This window comes from Physeter macrocephalus, unplaced genomic scaffold, assembly GCF_002837175.3.
Source record: "Physeter macrocephalus isolate SW-GA unplaced genomic scaffold, ASM283717v5 random_126, whole genome shotgun sequence".
In the NCBI taxonomy this organism is placed as follows: domain Eukaryota; kingdom Metazoa; phylum Chordata; class Mammalia; order Artiodactyla; family Physeteridae; genus Physeter; species Physeter macrocephalus.
This window is the reverse complement of record NW_021145412.1, coordinates 68,937-83,116: the sequence shown is the minus strand read 5'-3', so window position 1 is coordinate 83,116 and position 14,180 is coordinate 68,937. Positions and strand designations below refer to the sequence as shown.

At 51.5% G+C, this 14,180-nt stretch overlaps 2 protein-coding genes across 3 annotated transcripts in view; both read right to left on the bottom strand.

The window, feature by feature from the left end:
- The window catches only part of ALDH4A1 (aldehyde dehydrogenase 4 family member A1), a 34,928-nt gene extending 27,774 nt beyond the window's left edge, over window positions 1-7,154 (bottom strand). The window contains exon 1 of the mRNA XM_024125675.3: window positions 7,047-7,154. Within this exon, the coding sequence (XP_023981443.1) occupies window positions 7,047-7,108 (62 nt within the window). The 5' untranslated portion in view covers window positions 7,109-7,154. The remainder of the gene's footprint in view (window positions 1-7,046) is intronic.
- A 1,895-nt stretch (window positions 7,155-9,049) lies between these two features.
- Window positions 9,050-14,180, bottom strand: part of IFFO2 (intermediate filament family orphan 2) — a 50,019-nt gene continuing 44,888 nt past the window's right edge. For both annotated transcript variants that reach the window (XM_007104616.4, XM_024125387.3), the window contains one exon: window positions 9,050-13,519. In XM_007104616.4, the coding sequence (XP_007104678.2) occupies window positions 13,414-13,519 (106 nt within the window). In that variant the 3' untranslated portion in view covers window positions 9,050-13,413. The remainder of the gene's footprint in view (window positions 13,520-14,180) is intronic.

The following is a 14,180-nucleotide window of genomic DNA, read 5'->3' as shown; positions in this document are numbered from 1 at the left end:
TCAGTAGCAGCACACCACCACAAAGCAGTGAATCAGATATCACCTGGTCCTCTTCAAGCCAGGAGAGAGCCTTTGCATGCTGGGCTGGGAGCCAGAAGCGGGGCCACCCAAGCCCTCTCTTGACCCCAAGTCCTGGTGGGTGTGAAAAGCAAAGGCTCTGGAAGCAGACAGAGCCCGGACGGACCCCCACACCTGCTCGAGACCTCAGCACATTATTACAAACTCCGCAGGCCTCTGTTTCCTCACCTGAAGAATGGGTGACACCATGTTCCTCACAGGGTCATTGTAAGGATGACAAGCCTTGCCTCTCCTCACCCTTCCTGCTCTTAGGTTTTCCTAAGAAACTGTAAAGGTCTTCCAGAATGTTTACTCCACCAGGCCAGGCTTTCAAAGACAAACTGGTTCCCAGACACCCCTGAGGATCAGGGGCTGGCCTGGGGGCTCAGTAAACACTGCTGGAATAAACGTAGCCCCGTGTCCCACCAGGGCAGAAGTTTAGAAGGTAGCAGCTACCAGCCCTCCTCTCCCTGTTCCCTCCCAAACAAGGTCAGAAACAGAAATCCTACAGGTCTCCACCTACCTTCCCCAGGGCAGAGGTCCACTGTGACCTCAGGATCACATGCCCCCACGGCTTTCCTCTCTGCCTGGAAAGTCTCCAGGCCCTGGCCCCACTGTCCATACGTTCCTAAGCCCGAACGTAGCTTAGGGAACAGAGACTAGTTCAAAGATCAGCCTGAGTCAACTAGAGCGAAAAATAATCCAAGGATGCCTGACAAACTTTTTTTTTTTTTTTGGCTCACGTGCCCTTTGGGATAACATGAGCAGCCTTCCACTGGCTCAGGGAAAGGCAGCGTGAACCACTCACAGGACTTGGGGCCTCTACAAGGATCTGCGAGGCCCTTCTAGGCAGGACTGTATTCCCATTCATTAATTCAGTCAGTCAGTCAGCACATATCTATCCCTCATGGCAAGGATGCAGAGATAGCTCAGATGAGGTCAAACGGCTCACCCAAACCGTGTGTTCATCACACCTGGCAGGTGCCTGGCTCTGGGACACAGAGGTGAATCCAACCCAACCTTCTTAGGGCAGCTCTCAGCCCTCCCGCTTCAGGAAAGAAGCATGAGGCAGAGTCTGAATTTGACTCAGTTTCCCCTGACAACCCGGGGGGCCCCTTCTGCTCACCTGGGGACTTCACGGCCTGGGCCTGAGACCCCAGCTGCCCCTCCCCACCCTCGGCAGGTGCCAGGATCTGAGCTAAAAAGGCTGCAACACCAAAACATAGCCTGCAATGGGTGAAATTTAGAGCCTGCAAGCTCTAAAATTTACAAAGGGGAAAATTGAGGGGGCTGCTGCGAGGGGCTGAGCTCCCAGGCCACCCCTCGGCCTCCACCGAGGGGTCCAAGGCACCATCAGCTTTTGCCTGGACAACTCCAACAGTCATTCCAGCTCCACTGACTCCAAGCTCCTCTCAAAACTGCTGGAATAAACTTAGTCCTGCATCCCACCCAGGGCAGAAGCTCAAAAGGTAGCAGCTACTGGTTTTCATAGTCTTAACATGAAAACGTGATCAACACAGAGAGACGGAGGGTAAGTGCTCGGCTCAAAACTTAGTGGCTTCCCATTTCTTCTACAATAAAGAATCAGAATCCTGGGACTTCCCTGGCGGTCCCGTGGTTAGGACCCCGCACTTCCACTGCAGGGGGCACAGGTTCAATCCCTGGTCAGGGAACTAAGATCCCTCATGCCACATGGCGCGGCCAAAAAAAGAAAAGAATCAGAATCCTTACTGAGGCCTCCAGACTCATTTCCCATCACCCCCACCCCCTCCCACCTCATCTGCTGCAATCCTGCCACCCTGGTCTCCCCACTCCACCCCACCCCCACCTCCCTCTGCAGGGGATACCAGCCTCGCCCTGCCTGAATGGGACCCCTATCAGATCATCTCACAGGTGACAACCCTCACTACAGAGCTCTGATTGTCTGTGCTCCCACACTGCCCAGACCACAGTAAGCATATGAGAAATACCTTTAAAACAATTAACACACAAGTGGACACCAGGCCCCCGGGACGGACGGGACTCCCAGGCCAATGTTCTTTTGCTGGATGCAGGTCCCCAGCGGCTGGGGTCAGGGCAGCCAAGGCCAAGGAGAGGACTAGAAAGGAAATTGCCTTTGCTTCGTTCAGCTTCCAGGCTTTTCTGCTGTTATCTGGGACCTGATAAGACCAATCCTCCTTATCACTGAGATAAGGGACAAGTGATGGAGGTGACCTGAGAGAAAGTACAGAGCCCAGGGCAGGGCCAGAAGGGAGGGGCCTGAAGCCCAGGATGAACTGCCCTGGAAAACTTCAAAGAACTTTTCTGAAGCATTTACGGCATGCCTGACATAGTGCTAAGTGATGACCTCATTGAATCCACCCTACAAATATATTACCCTGCAAACTCTTATTACCTCTATTGTACAGGGAGGAAGCTGAGGTTCAGAGATTAAGGGCTCATGGTCACAGCTGGTGGAGTGACGGTGCAGGATCTGAACCCAGGTTTCCTCACTTAGGAGACCCGCTTTGGCAGAAGCATGGGGAGCGTCTCATACACCTTTGACCAGCTGATAGGACAGGTTCATCCTCCTCACCGCCCAGCTGGCACCTCCTCTTTTCCCACCTGAGCAAAGAGGCCACCCTGAGGTGGGGAGTGAAGCTCAGGCCTTTCACTGCATAACAATGCCCGCTAGTGGGGGAGGGGATCAAAATAATGCTCGAAGCAACACATTTTCTAGGTGCTGGCCACTCTTCAAAGTGGTTTTCGCATATGAATTCGTTTATTCTCCAAGACAATTCCACAGGGTAGCGACTATTATCCTTCTTTTCCACCTGGGAACAAGAGGCAGCACAGAGAGGTCGAGCAACCTGCCCAGGGCCACACAGCTGCTAAGAGGTAGAGCCAGGATCCACCCCGGGCTGTCCTGTGGGCCATTCCAACAGCAACTGTTCAGCACCTGCTGTGTGCCGAGCCAGGTGCTGGGCACCGGAAGCCAAGTTCCCCAGGGTCCGTGTGCTGGTGCCGACTGCTGCCTGAGTGGGGATTTTGATACCTTTAGAAGCAAGTACTATGATCACTGTAGGTTCTACTTTTTCTTTTACTCGGTTTATTCACAGAGTGCCCACTGAGTCCCAGGCCCCCACCAAGCCACTTGACACGTCATCTCTAATCCTTGTGCTACGTGCCTGTCAATAGGATTATTCCCATTTTACAGACAGGGCACTGAAGGGCCAAAGGAGAGCTGCCTTGGCAAGGCCACAAAGTGCTGGGTGAGCAAGGGTTCACCAGGGGAGGACATTCCAGGCAAGAGGCACTGCCCTGGCCACCGCCTGGAGGAGTGAAAGGGCGGAGTATGTCCAGGGAATGCTGGGAGGTACCAGGCCCCCGCCCAGCACAGCCTCTGCCCATCCCAGGGGCGGGCAGGCTGGGACAAGCACTGGGGGGTTTTGAAATTGGGAAAATTAGACAGGCTGGTGGGCTGAGAGGGGTCCCAAGTTACCAGGATTTCCGCAGGAGAATTCCAGCCCGCAAGCCCCCTGACACTGGGGGGGGTGCTGAACTGGACCCCGGCACCCAGCGAGGTCTGACACAAGAGTATGTAAGGGGGGCTAAGCCACATATGGAGTTGTTTGACTTATGACAGGTCAGGTCCTCATTTCAATTGCCAATCAAACCCCTTTAGGGATATTTGTAGAATATCTACACTCAATGAAAATGCTCCATGAGGGCTTCCCTGGGGGCGCAGTGGTTGAGAGTCCGCCTGCCGATGCAGGGGACACGGGTTCGCGCCCCGGTCCGGGAGGATCCCACATGCCGCGGAGCGGCTGGGCCCGTGAGCCACGGCCGCTGGGCCTGCGCGTCCGGAGCCTGTGCTCCGCAACGGGAGAGGCCACGACAGCAAGAGGCCCGAGTACCGCAAAAAAAAAAAAAAAAGAGTAGGTAAGGGACAAAAATTAACACTTATTATAAGTTTCCTATGAGCCCGGGTTAGTTCTTTTATTTATTAAACTTATACATAAATGTGCATCTTGGCTCTTTCCAAAGAGAATTTGCAGAGGACACCCATGACAAAATTAATGAAACAGAGAAAAGGGCAGGCAGGTCGGGGCCAAAGGAGACAAAAGGCAATCATTTGGGAGGTCTGGTGTTTACCAGCTTAAGGCCTTGGACAAGTTTTCCTTAACTTCCACAGCCCTCAGCTGTTTAATCCGTGAAGTGGGGATAGTAACACCCACATCATAGGTTGCTGAGGAGCTAAGTAACATCATCCACGTAAAAGGTAAATAGTAGCCTGTAGTGACCATCCCTGGGCCATCCGTAAAGGCCAGGTGTTTGTCGTGATTGTCTCCCAGACTGGTTGTGATAAATCTCTGTTGGCAAGTAAGGAATCTTCTTTCATTCACCAAATGTTTGCTGAGGGCTTACCAGGTGGCAGTCACAGTTCTAGGCCCTGGGGACATATAATAAGGTAGATAAGTCTCAAGTGAAAAAGCAAGCTACAAAAATGGATTTGCAGGGGAGCCCATTTTTATGTTGTTTTTCTAAAGCACATATATTCCCGCAATATTAAAAGGCTAGTAATCAAAGTGACAGCAGTGGTTACCTCTGTGTGGTGAGCTGCCAGGCGATTTTTTGTAACCCTTTTTTGCTTTATCTGTACTTTGTACAATGGACACCTACTAATTAAATAAAAAGAAAATGCACAATCAAGAGTATGTTTAAAAATTGGTTGAGCTTCCTGGCACTCCAGGCAGAAAGGGAAACATTGCAGAACATCACCCATCTCACTTCCCCAAGACATGGTTTTTCTCAGCTTCATGTACAGGACACTGAGAGATATCACTAAAAATGTCCTAAAGCTGTTTCTCCATAAATGCAGACATGGCATGCCACAGGAGTGTCCTAAGTATCTGTCGACTAAATAAACAAGTGACCAAACACCAAAACTGTTCTTCTAGAACCATGGCTCTCAACTAGGAGTGATTTTGCCCCCCAGGTGACATTTGGCAATGTCTGGAGACATTATTTTGTTGTCACGACTGGGGGATGCTATGGCATCTGGTGGGTGGAGGCCAGGGATGCTGCTAAACATCCTGCAATGCACAGGACGGCTCCCACAGCAAAGGATTATCAGACTCAAATGTTACTACTGCCGAGGTTGGAAACCTGGTCTGGGGCAGCGGGCCAGCTGCTGTATCCGAAGAAGTAACCTGAACCGGCAGATCTGGTTGCAAAACGCTTTCTCTGATTGCAAAATGCTTTTTCTCCACTCAGGAGGCTTTGTAATTAAGAGCATGAGTCTGGAGTCAGACTGACTGCGATTTTAGTCTCACATTTGTCTTAACAGGCAGATAAGTTTCCCATCTGTAAAATGGTAATAATACAGGGCTTATCTGCACAATCAGGCCTGTGGTACTTGATTGCTTGATAACTATTGCTGTTATGAGCTTTTTTTTTTTTTTTCAGAATAGGGATTTCTTTCTACCATATATTAGAGGGTTTGTTTTGGTTTTTTTTTTTTTTTTAATGTTTAAGGCTTTCTTCCCCATTACACTGAAAACTCTTGGAAGGCTCCCATCCACGTGTAAATCCCCTGGGTACCCGCCCCTGCAGTGTTTAGCAAAGCACGTGCACACGGTAGGTACTCAGTAAACAGGTGAATCTATGTGGCTTCCATCTAGGGTCTGAGAGGGATGGTCTCAGAGTGCAGGGAGAGGCCTGCAAATGGGACCACGCTGAGGGTGTAGTGAGCATGGCTCCCGTCCTCAGTTTGGAAAAAGAGCCCTTCTTGTCCATGTCCTCTTCCCTATCCCACTCCACCACAGAGAATACACAGCAGTGCTGGGACTCATCCGTGCCCAAGGCACCCCTGAACCATCCCTTAGGACACTGATTAACTCAGAAAGGGCATAGCTCAGCAGGCGAGACGTAACTGGTGAGTCCTAGAGGTCAGGCAAACACTGGGGGCAGGAGCTGCCCAGCTCTGAAAGGGAGGTGGACAGAAACACAGGTCCATAGGGGTGCAGCCTCACCAGACTGTGAGCCCCTCTGGGGCAGGAACTGTGTGCTACCTACCTTCTCCACCAAGCCCAGAGGCAGAAAGGGGCTCTGAGAACATTTGTCGCTGAGTGGGCAAGGGTCCAGGAACCCAACTCCACAGTGCAGGGGTTTGCAAATCTGGGTTTGCAGGGCAGCTCCACTCTGAAACTGCACCTTGGTTTCTTCATCTGTAATTTGGAATAATAGCTACCCACAGGTGAAGTTTAAATAAGAGTGATAATGATGGTCATGATCAATAGTAACTGGGCACTGCCTATGTGCCAGGCACTGTTCAATGCACTTTACATGTAGCAACTTATTTATTAATCATCACAATAAGGCACATACCCCAAGTGCGTAGCACAGGTTTGGCACGTTCTACGCACTCCATACGTATTATTATTCCACGTGTCAGAAGAAAGGAGTCCTTTTTGCTGCCCAAACAACTTGAAAAAAGGGGAAGGAGAAAAGAGAGAAAGAGAAATGCCGGTAGACAGAAGAGAGGGAAGACCCAGGGAGGGTCCTGAATGTGAGACCGAGGGTGGGGAGGTGAGAAGCGGGGTGTGCTAAAAATAGAGGTGCCCTGGGAGGAAGGCGCTGCACTCCGGCGGTGGGCAAATTTCGAAGATCCAGTATCAGAAGGACGAGTGATTAAGCGGCTACTTTCTAAGCGTGGGAGCCAACAGGGAACCGAGGCACCCCACCCCGCCGCAGGATTCGGGAAGGGGGTCCCCCTAGCTGAAGGAAGACCTTTGGGAGACGGGGGGATAGCAATGGGAGGAAGGCCTGCGTGGGGGTCGGGCGGCATCAGAGGAAGTGACCCCCGGCGGAGGGGAGCCCCTGGGAAACCCGGCGAGGGTCTGGCAGGGAGGGAGTCCGGCTCCGGGACGAGGGAGCGCCCAGCGACTCCCGGGACCCCGGGCCAGCAGGCGCCGCAACGGGTCTCCCCAGGCCCGGTGCTCACTCACCCGGCAGCCCTCCACGGGCGAGCCAGCAGGGCGCGGCGGAGCGCCGGCGGCGGCAGCAGCATCTTGATCTTTCGGCCCTACTGCTCGCTGGACCGTTCGCCCCGGAGCGGCTCTACTGCACTGCCCCGCCCTGAGCGCACCACCTCGGCTGGCGGGGGGAACATGTCACCCCAGCCGTCCTCCAAGCCAGGCTCAACCAAAAAGCCTCTGTATTTACCTTCTGCTAATAAAATAATTCCCATTTTAGGGCATGATAAGGGACTTTATGTGTCATAGGGAAACATTGCCCAAAAGAGAAGCCTTGAAATGTACACACTTCCCCCTCCTCTCTTTATGGTATGACCCAGTCGCCCTCCAAAGGGGGCCGAGGGCAAAAGGGAGTGAGCTCCATCGACCAATCAGAATGATACATGGAAGCTCCTGGACCAATCAGAGGGGCGGTCATGTAGCAGCCTTCTTAGGCCGGGATAGAGGGGCTGAAGCAGCCAATAAGAGAGCGGGACTGGGACACGTGTGAGGCGGCGCGGAAGGACAGCGGGTCTGCCAGTCAGTTGCAGCTGGCCCTACCACTCTCGCTGACCTTGGCCAGTGGCTGCCAGACTTATTCGACCGTGCAGGGCCGCATAGCGGCCAGCCCCCTTCCTCAGCTCGGGGGCTGCAGCCCCTGGAATGAGCCTGCTGCCCCTGGCTCTAGCCTCCTGCTTGGGACTCAGCCGCCCTCCACCTCCCGGCCTGGCGCGGGGCCACCCAGCTTCCTGAGGCCTAGAGCTTAGATAAATCAGCCTGCTTCTTTGCAGATTACCATCAATAAAAGATAAAACCGGAGCCAGTCCATGCTCAGGCTTTCCTTCAAAGCCTATGAACGCGGAACCAGTTGCTCCTGTGCTTTATTTCTGCGCCCCGCACCAAAATTTGAATTTTCGGGGAAGTTTTCTGCGTGATGAACACGTGAACGTTATTTAAAACTCGGATTCTGAAGTCTTCCAGAGGAGGGAATCTTAGGGACCCATTCGATTCCTAAAGTACTGTTATAGCTTTTCTAACGCTCTCTTCTAATATATCTGTTTATATTTCCTCCAGCAGCGTATACCGACCGAGAACTTGCTTAGGAGTCAGAGTTCAGTTGCTGATCATGGTTTCTCCCTATGACAAGGGCGAAATACGTAATTTTTCCTGGGCTTCAGTTTCCAAGTCTGTAAAGTGGGGGTAATAATACCCACCTTAGAACACCCTCATTATTTCATGCTACTCCTTTCTCCAGGAGGGCACACTCTTTAAGGCACTTTGGAGAATTTAAACAGAGTGGGGAGTGGGAAAGGAAACTACAGTTGTCCCTCGGTCTTGGTGGGGCATTGGTTCCAGGAGCCCCCGCAGATACCAAATCCACGATGCTCAAGTCTTATATAAGATGGCACAGTACAGTCAGCCTTCCCTATCCAAGGATGAGAAACTTGCAGATTCGGAGAGCCATTTGTACGTTAAGCACAAGTCTTAGAGATGGTAAAAAGTTAATTGGAATTGGTAGTGGCTGTTTTTCTTCATCCTTGAAGAAAACCCTAGTCATGGGCCCAGTTCACACAGGTCAATGTCTCCCTGAATTCAGCCATTAACAGAAAGAAACTAGAATATTGGACAGAGTCAAATCCAGAGCCTAGGAGGTAGCCTTTCAAGGGCACTGTGAGGAGGTTTATGAAATGGGGTCGAAGTGATTAACAGGAGCTCAACTCCAAACCAGGCTATGCCAGTTATTCAGTCTGTGATCTCTCTGGCTCTCTTCCCCTTCTGTAAAATATGTATAATAATTCCTGCTTTAACTACTTCCGAAGATTTTATTGTGAGATGCAAATATAACAGGTGATGTGAAATTTCCCTATTTGATCACTAATCAGCTAATTATTTTAGTGGTTATGTGGCCCACCGTCCTCTTGCCCCTCCCCATCACCTCTTTATCCTTAATTTATTTTATCCTTAATTTAAAAAAAAAGGCACCATCAATTCTAAGACATTTCACTTTATTTAAAAGAAGCCAATATACAGGATATAAAGGGCATGATATTTACAACAGTACAGTAAACAGGTTGGTTTCCGGTAGGATCAGTAGTCTTTCAATGAATATAAACCCCCCCTTCCCCTTGACGCTAGACCCAGCTGGCAGACAAACAGCAACAGTGGGGTGGGATGGGACTTCGGGATAGAAAGTCTCCCTGGATGGGGCTAAAAATCAGGTAGATGCTAAAATGTCCACAAAGGGGTCTGTGGGTGGGGTTGCCTTTGCCTCATCTCTTTGAGGGCTTTGGCAGAGGGAATGGTGAGGGATTTAGCCTGAGACTAACACGCAGCCCACCCTGCCTGGAAATCTTCCACTCATGGAAAATTCCCTTCCAGAGAGAATCTGCCTTTACCGACACCCACCTGGCTGCTTCCAGACTCCCCACTCTAGGAGAGTGCCCTTCTAGAACCAGAGCTTAGTGTCTCAAGGTGGAGGACCCAGGAAGCTCCCAGCACCCTAGTTCCTCATCCAGGTCCCTGGAAGAGCACAGCAAGGACTACATCCCAGGCCTTGGCCTGGGGTTGGCGCAGCCAGGGCTGGGCTGTAGGCATCTCATGGCATTTGCACTCCTGCTCCAGCTGCCTGACAACCTTGGACCCACTGAGGCCCAGGCCCCAAGGAAGCTGTGGGCTCCGTGAACCAACAGCCCATTGCCACCCACAACCTACTGCTTCTCAGCTCTCTCCAAATACAGCTGACTTGGCAATGGATCTTGGCAGACCAGAGTCTGAGCAACTATTCGGAGCCCACCCTTTGAAGCAGAGCTTGTCCCCTACCTAGTGCCCCCTTTCCCTCCCACCACCCACCTCCGTTCTGAATTCCCCACGGCCCACCCACTCCCACAAGTGCCCAGCCCCCTGGACTTCCAAGGACCAAGGAGCTGGGGGATCAAGGGACAAGGAAATGAGGTGAGGGGTGACCTGCACTCTGCTGAAGCCGCTCGTGGGTGTGGATGAGTATGTGGTGAGGATGCGGAGACAGGTGAGGGGTACTGATTATATTAAATCCAGCAGCAACATGCATCTTGTCCACAGAAAAATGCTGGGCTACCATAACTGCCTACCCTAGATTTAAAAAAAAACTTTCCTTTCATAAAAATAGATGAGAGTCTCTTGCTTTATAAATTGATTACATTTAGCTTAAGTTACACTTTATATGATCCCCTGCCCCACACCCTCTCCCCCATCCCAAGCCAAAGTGGTTTGATTCTCCACAGGTCATCTGAGCTCCATCCACAGAGCTAAATCCATGATGGACAGGCCCGTCAGAGACCTCTAGACATACTGCCACAAGAAAACAAAATGTGTTTACTTGCCAATCATTTTTTTCCCTGTTCAGAGTCTCAGAGAAGTGTGTGTGTGTGTGTGTGTGTGTGTGTGTGTGTGTGTGCGCGCGCGCGCTCCCACAACCAGGGAGCCCAAAGGAAGCTACTCTCCCTGTCCCTCCCCAATCCTCTCTTTTTATAAAACCCCCCAAAATAGGAGAGTGAGAGAGGGCAGCACAGGAGAGCCCATCTGAGACCAATTCTAAAATACCAATGTCAATATGACACTGGGCTGAGAAATAGAAAACCAAAATTAAGTATTTACATCTTTACAAAGGATGGACCAGTTCATCCCAACTGGACCTGGTGCTGCCCCAGCGAGCGTTGGGGTCTTTCTCGGCAAGCTGTGGGCCCATGGCAAGGGTACAAGCGAGGCCCACTGGCAACTAACTCAAAAAAGAACTTGGTGGGGAGGGAGGCAGCCAGGCCAAAACCAGGACCGCACCCTGAAGGCAGGTCACTAACACTCTTGCTGTCCCCCCATCCACCAGCCCCAAGTCCTTGCTCCCCAGCGAGAACAGCTATTGAAAACCAGCAAGATGGATCTTTCTGGCCAGCATCTGACTCTGGCTCCTGCCATTTGCATACTCCCCAGATGAATTCAGAGTACGCTAGTCCCCAAAGACAAATATCATCCTATGTATCCAAGAGGGAAAGCAAAAATAATACCATTGGACAGCAATCACCATGGTAACCTTAGTTACCCCCAAATACTTACATTGTTGCCTAACTGTCTTAACTCTAAAGATAGGTCTGTCACTCTCCCACCACCTTGAGGAAAAACCCGGGGCAGGCCTCCACTCTGCCTACCTGTCCACGGAATTCAATGCCTACCTCACCCTGGGCAGAGGAGGCCAGAGAGGCGGCCAGTTTCCCGGCCTCCCAGAAACGGAAAATCTTTTCAGCAGCTGAGGTCCAAGCCCAACTGGCTCTGATAACCTTTGGTTAAAATAAAACTAAAACTAAAACAACAATAACAATAATGACAATAATAATCTGATATGTTTGAACCCTGTAACCTTGAGAACAAGGGTCAGTGAGGAGGAGGGGAAGGGGTGATCTCTCCTCCGAAACCTCATCCCTCCACGTACCCAACAAGGACTATTTGGCTAATAAGAGATTCTGGGAATGGAAGACTTTCAGCCAGACTTTCACAGGGAAACAGCAGGAGGTTCCTCCACAACAACAACAACAACAACAACAACAACAAAGGAAAAAACTCACAATAAAGGCCACCAAGTTCTGATAAATAAAATTACACACAATCACTAACAATCTCCTCTCTCTCCATATATATATATATATATTTATATAATATGAATATTATGTACAATGATTTTAAGACTGCAAAACAGGTGGGGGAAAACGGAAGAGAGAGGAGGTCCTTACAGATCACTGGTACCCTGGGAGGAAAGACAGGGGTCCTGATCTACACAAGGCCAGATTTCCCCCTCTGCCTGCAGACACAAGCAGTGGGTAGCAAGGAGCTCTGGTCCTTGGGCACATTTTGCTCCTCTGACCTCCAGGGGGAGCTCCTGGGCCAACAAAAACAAAAATCAGCAATCACACCCACAGTTGTGGGTCCAAAAAGAAATTTAAAAAACGAGCAAAGCTGGCTCTGCTGGCTCCAAGCTGAGATCTGAGGGTGGCCACCACACAGTGCCCTTTGACTCAGGCCCTCTCAAGTCTTGGGAGATATGGCTCAGCTGAACTCCCCAACTGGTCAGTCAGTTATGGAAAAAGGTGAGCTTATGTCCATGAGCAGAGAAAGGACGGCTCTCACTCGAGCTCCTACTCTCACCACCTCCTCTCTGCCAGCAGCCCCCGCTGGCTCCCTCCCCTCCCCTTCCCAATGCCTGGCAGGGGCCAAAGAGAGGGCCACTGCGGCACAGTGGAGAACCAAGATGGCGGCGGGCAGTACCGACCCAGCTCCGAGGTGGAGGGGGTAGATACCAGGCCTGGCCCCCTCCAGACTTTCTCACAGAGAAATTACAGATCTATAACCCCTTACTGTTGGCTGGGAAAAACATCAAGTCATGAGGGCAATAAAAGACCCGCTCCTGAACCCCAACCCACAGAGGTCCCAAGAAAGCAAGCAGTCAGGTGGCCGAGGGCCTTACGGGGCCCAGGCCTCGCGAACGACCTTGACCAAACTCCCTCCCAAGTCAGCGCTCACCCTCAGAGGTTGCGAGAGAGATCGCCCTAGCTTCTGCCTCCCTCCCAGCTCCAGGGGAAAACCAGGGATCTAGGAGAGGGCCTACCTTCCACAATGGTATAAGGCAAGCTGCTTTTTTTGTTGTTTTGTTTTTTGCATAGTAGTTTAAACACAGTGAGGTTCCGCCTTCCCCCACAGTGCCTTGTCCCTCTGCTTTGCCACTCGATCCAGAAAGAAAAGAAAAATTTGTCTTCCCTCCCTCCTTCCATCTTTTCTCTCTTTCAGTAAGTGAAAAACCCTCAGGAATTCCCCCACCCAGGCCTGGAAAGCTCGCAAAGGCAAACAGCTCCTTCCTGGGGGGAGGTGGGCCATCCCAAGTCCAACTCCAGCAGAGGAGGGAGGGCAGAGCTTATGGCCAATCAGAGGAGCAGGTGGGAGGGTAGAAAATGGCATTGTACCACGCCAGGGGCCCCCTGCCCTCACCTTAGAGTTTTGTATAAAAACACCTGCTAGGAATAATTCTTTGGAGCTCAAAGTGGCTCAGCTTAAGGGAAAAGGCACAGTTAACACTGCATCGTCCGGACAGAAGTCTGCATTTGTAATGTGGAGAACAATAGAAATTGACAGCACCATTCCTTGGGTGGGTGGATGGAGAAGGGGCACTGGTTGGTAGTGGGTGGAAGGAAGGAAGCAGCGGTCCCTTGGGGCCTCCAGAGAAGGGAGGGCATAGGAAGTCTGCGTGGCGAGGGCTGGAGCCCCACTTCCTGGCCCCGTGGGGAGAGGCGGGCAGAGGCCCCATCACCAAGACCACCAGGCACGGGCTGGGGGACCTCAGTCATCAGCTGACCATGGGCTCCACATCCGCCTCCCGCTCAAACTCATCCTGGATCTCATCTGTACTTCCTGAGTCGCTGCTGGCCATGGAGCTAGGGGACGGTGAATTCCTGGAAGGCACAAGAGAATGGGGGACATCAGAGGGTAGCCTGAGGACCTCTGAAGGGATTCAAAGAGCTGGAAAGATGGAGCAGCCATTCCTGGAAAACCTAGCCTCAGAGGGGGATCCTGCCCCGAGGCCCGCCCTTGCACCACTTGCCTTAGAATCTTCAAAGCCCAGGAGTTGAACATGGCTGTAGAGACCTATTGGGACGCCCCGCACCCACCTCTGTAATTGCTTGGTGCTGAGAGCTCCTTGGGAGCAGAAACCACGGGTCAAGTTCAGTTTTTACACTCCCATCCCCTAACACACGTCTGGACAATTAACTCAGCCCAAACGGAGGCCACACAGGACAGTGGTTAATAGCACTGGTTTTGAATTCTCACTTTATCGCTGCTGAGCCGGGGGGCCTGGCGCAAGCTATTTTCCCTGCCTACCGGCCGCTCCTCCATCCAAACAATGGAAATAACAACAGTGGCTTCTGGGAATCAATGAGCTAAAGGTGACATGCTAATAAGCCCAGGGCCACACACACGCAACTCCCCCCTGCCTCTCCCTCTCTTACAGCCCAAACAACGAAACAATTATAATTAATATATCTGTGCTTCATTCCAAGCATTTTATGTGTATTATCTCATTTTATTATTAGCATGTCTGTCTTCCCCGAAAGG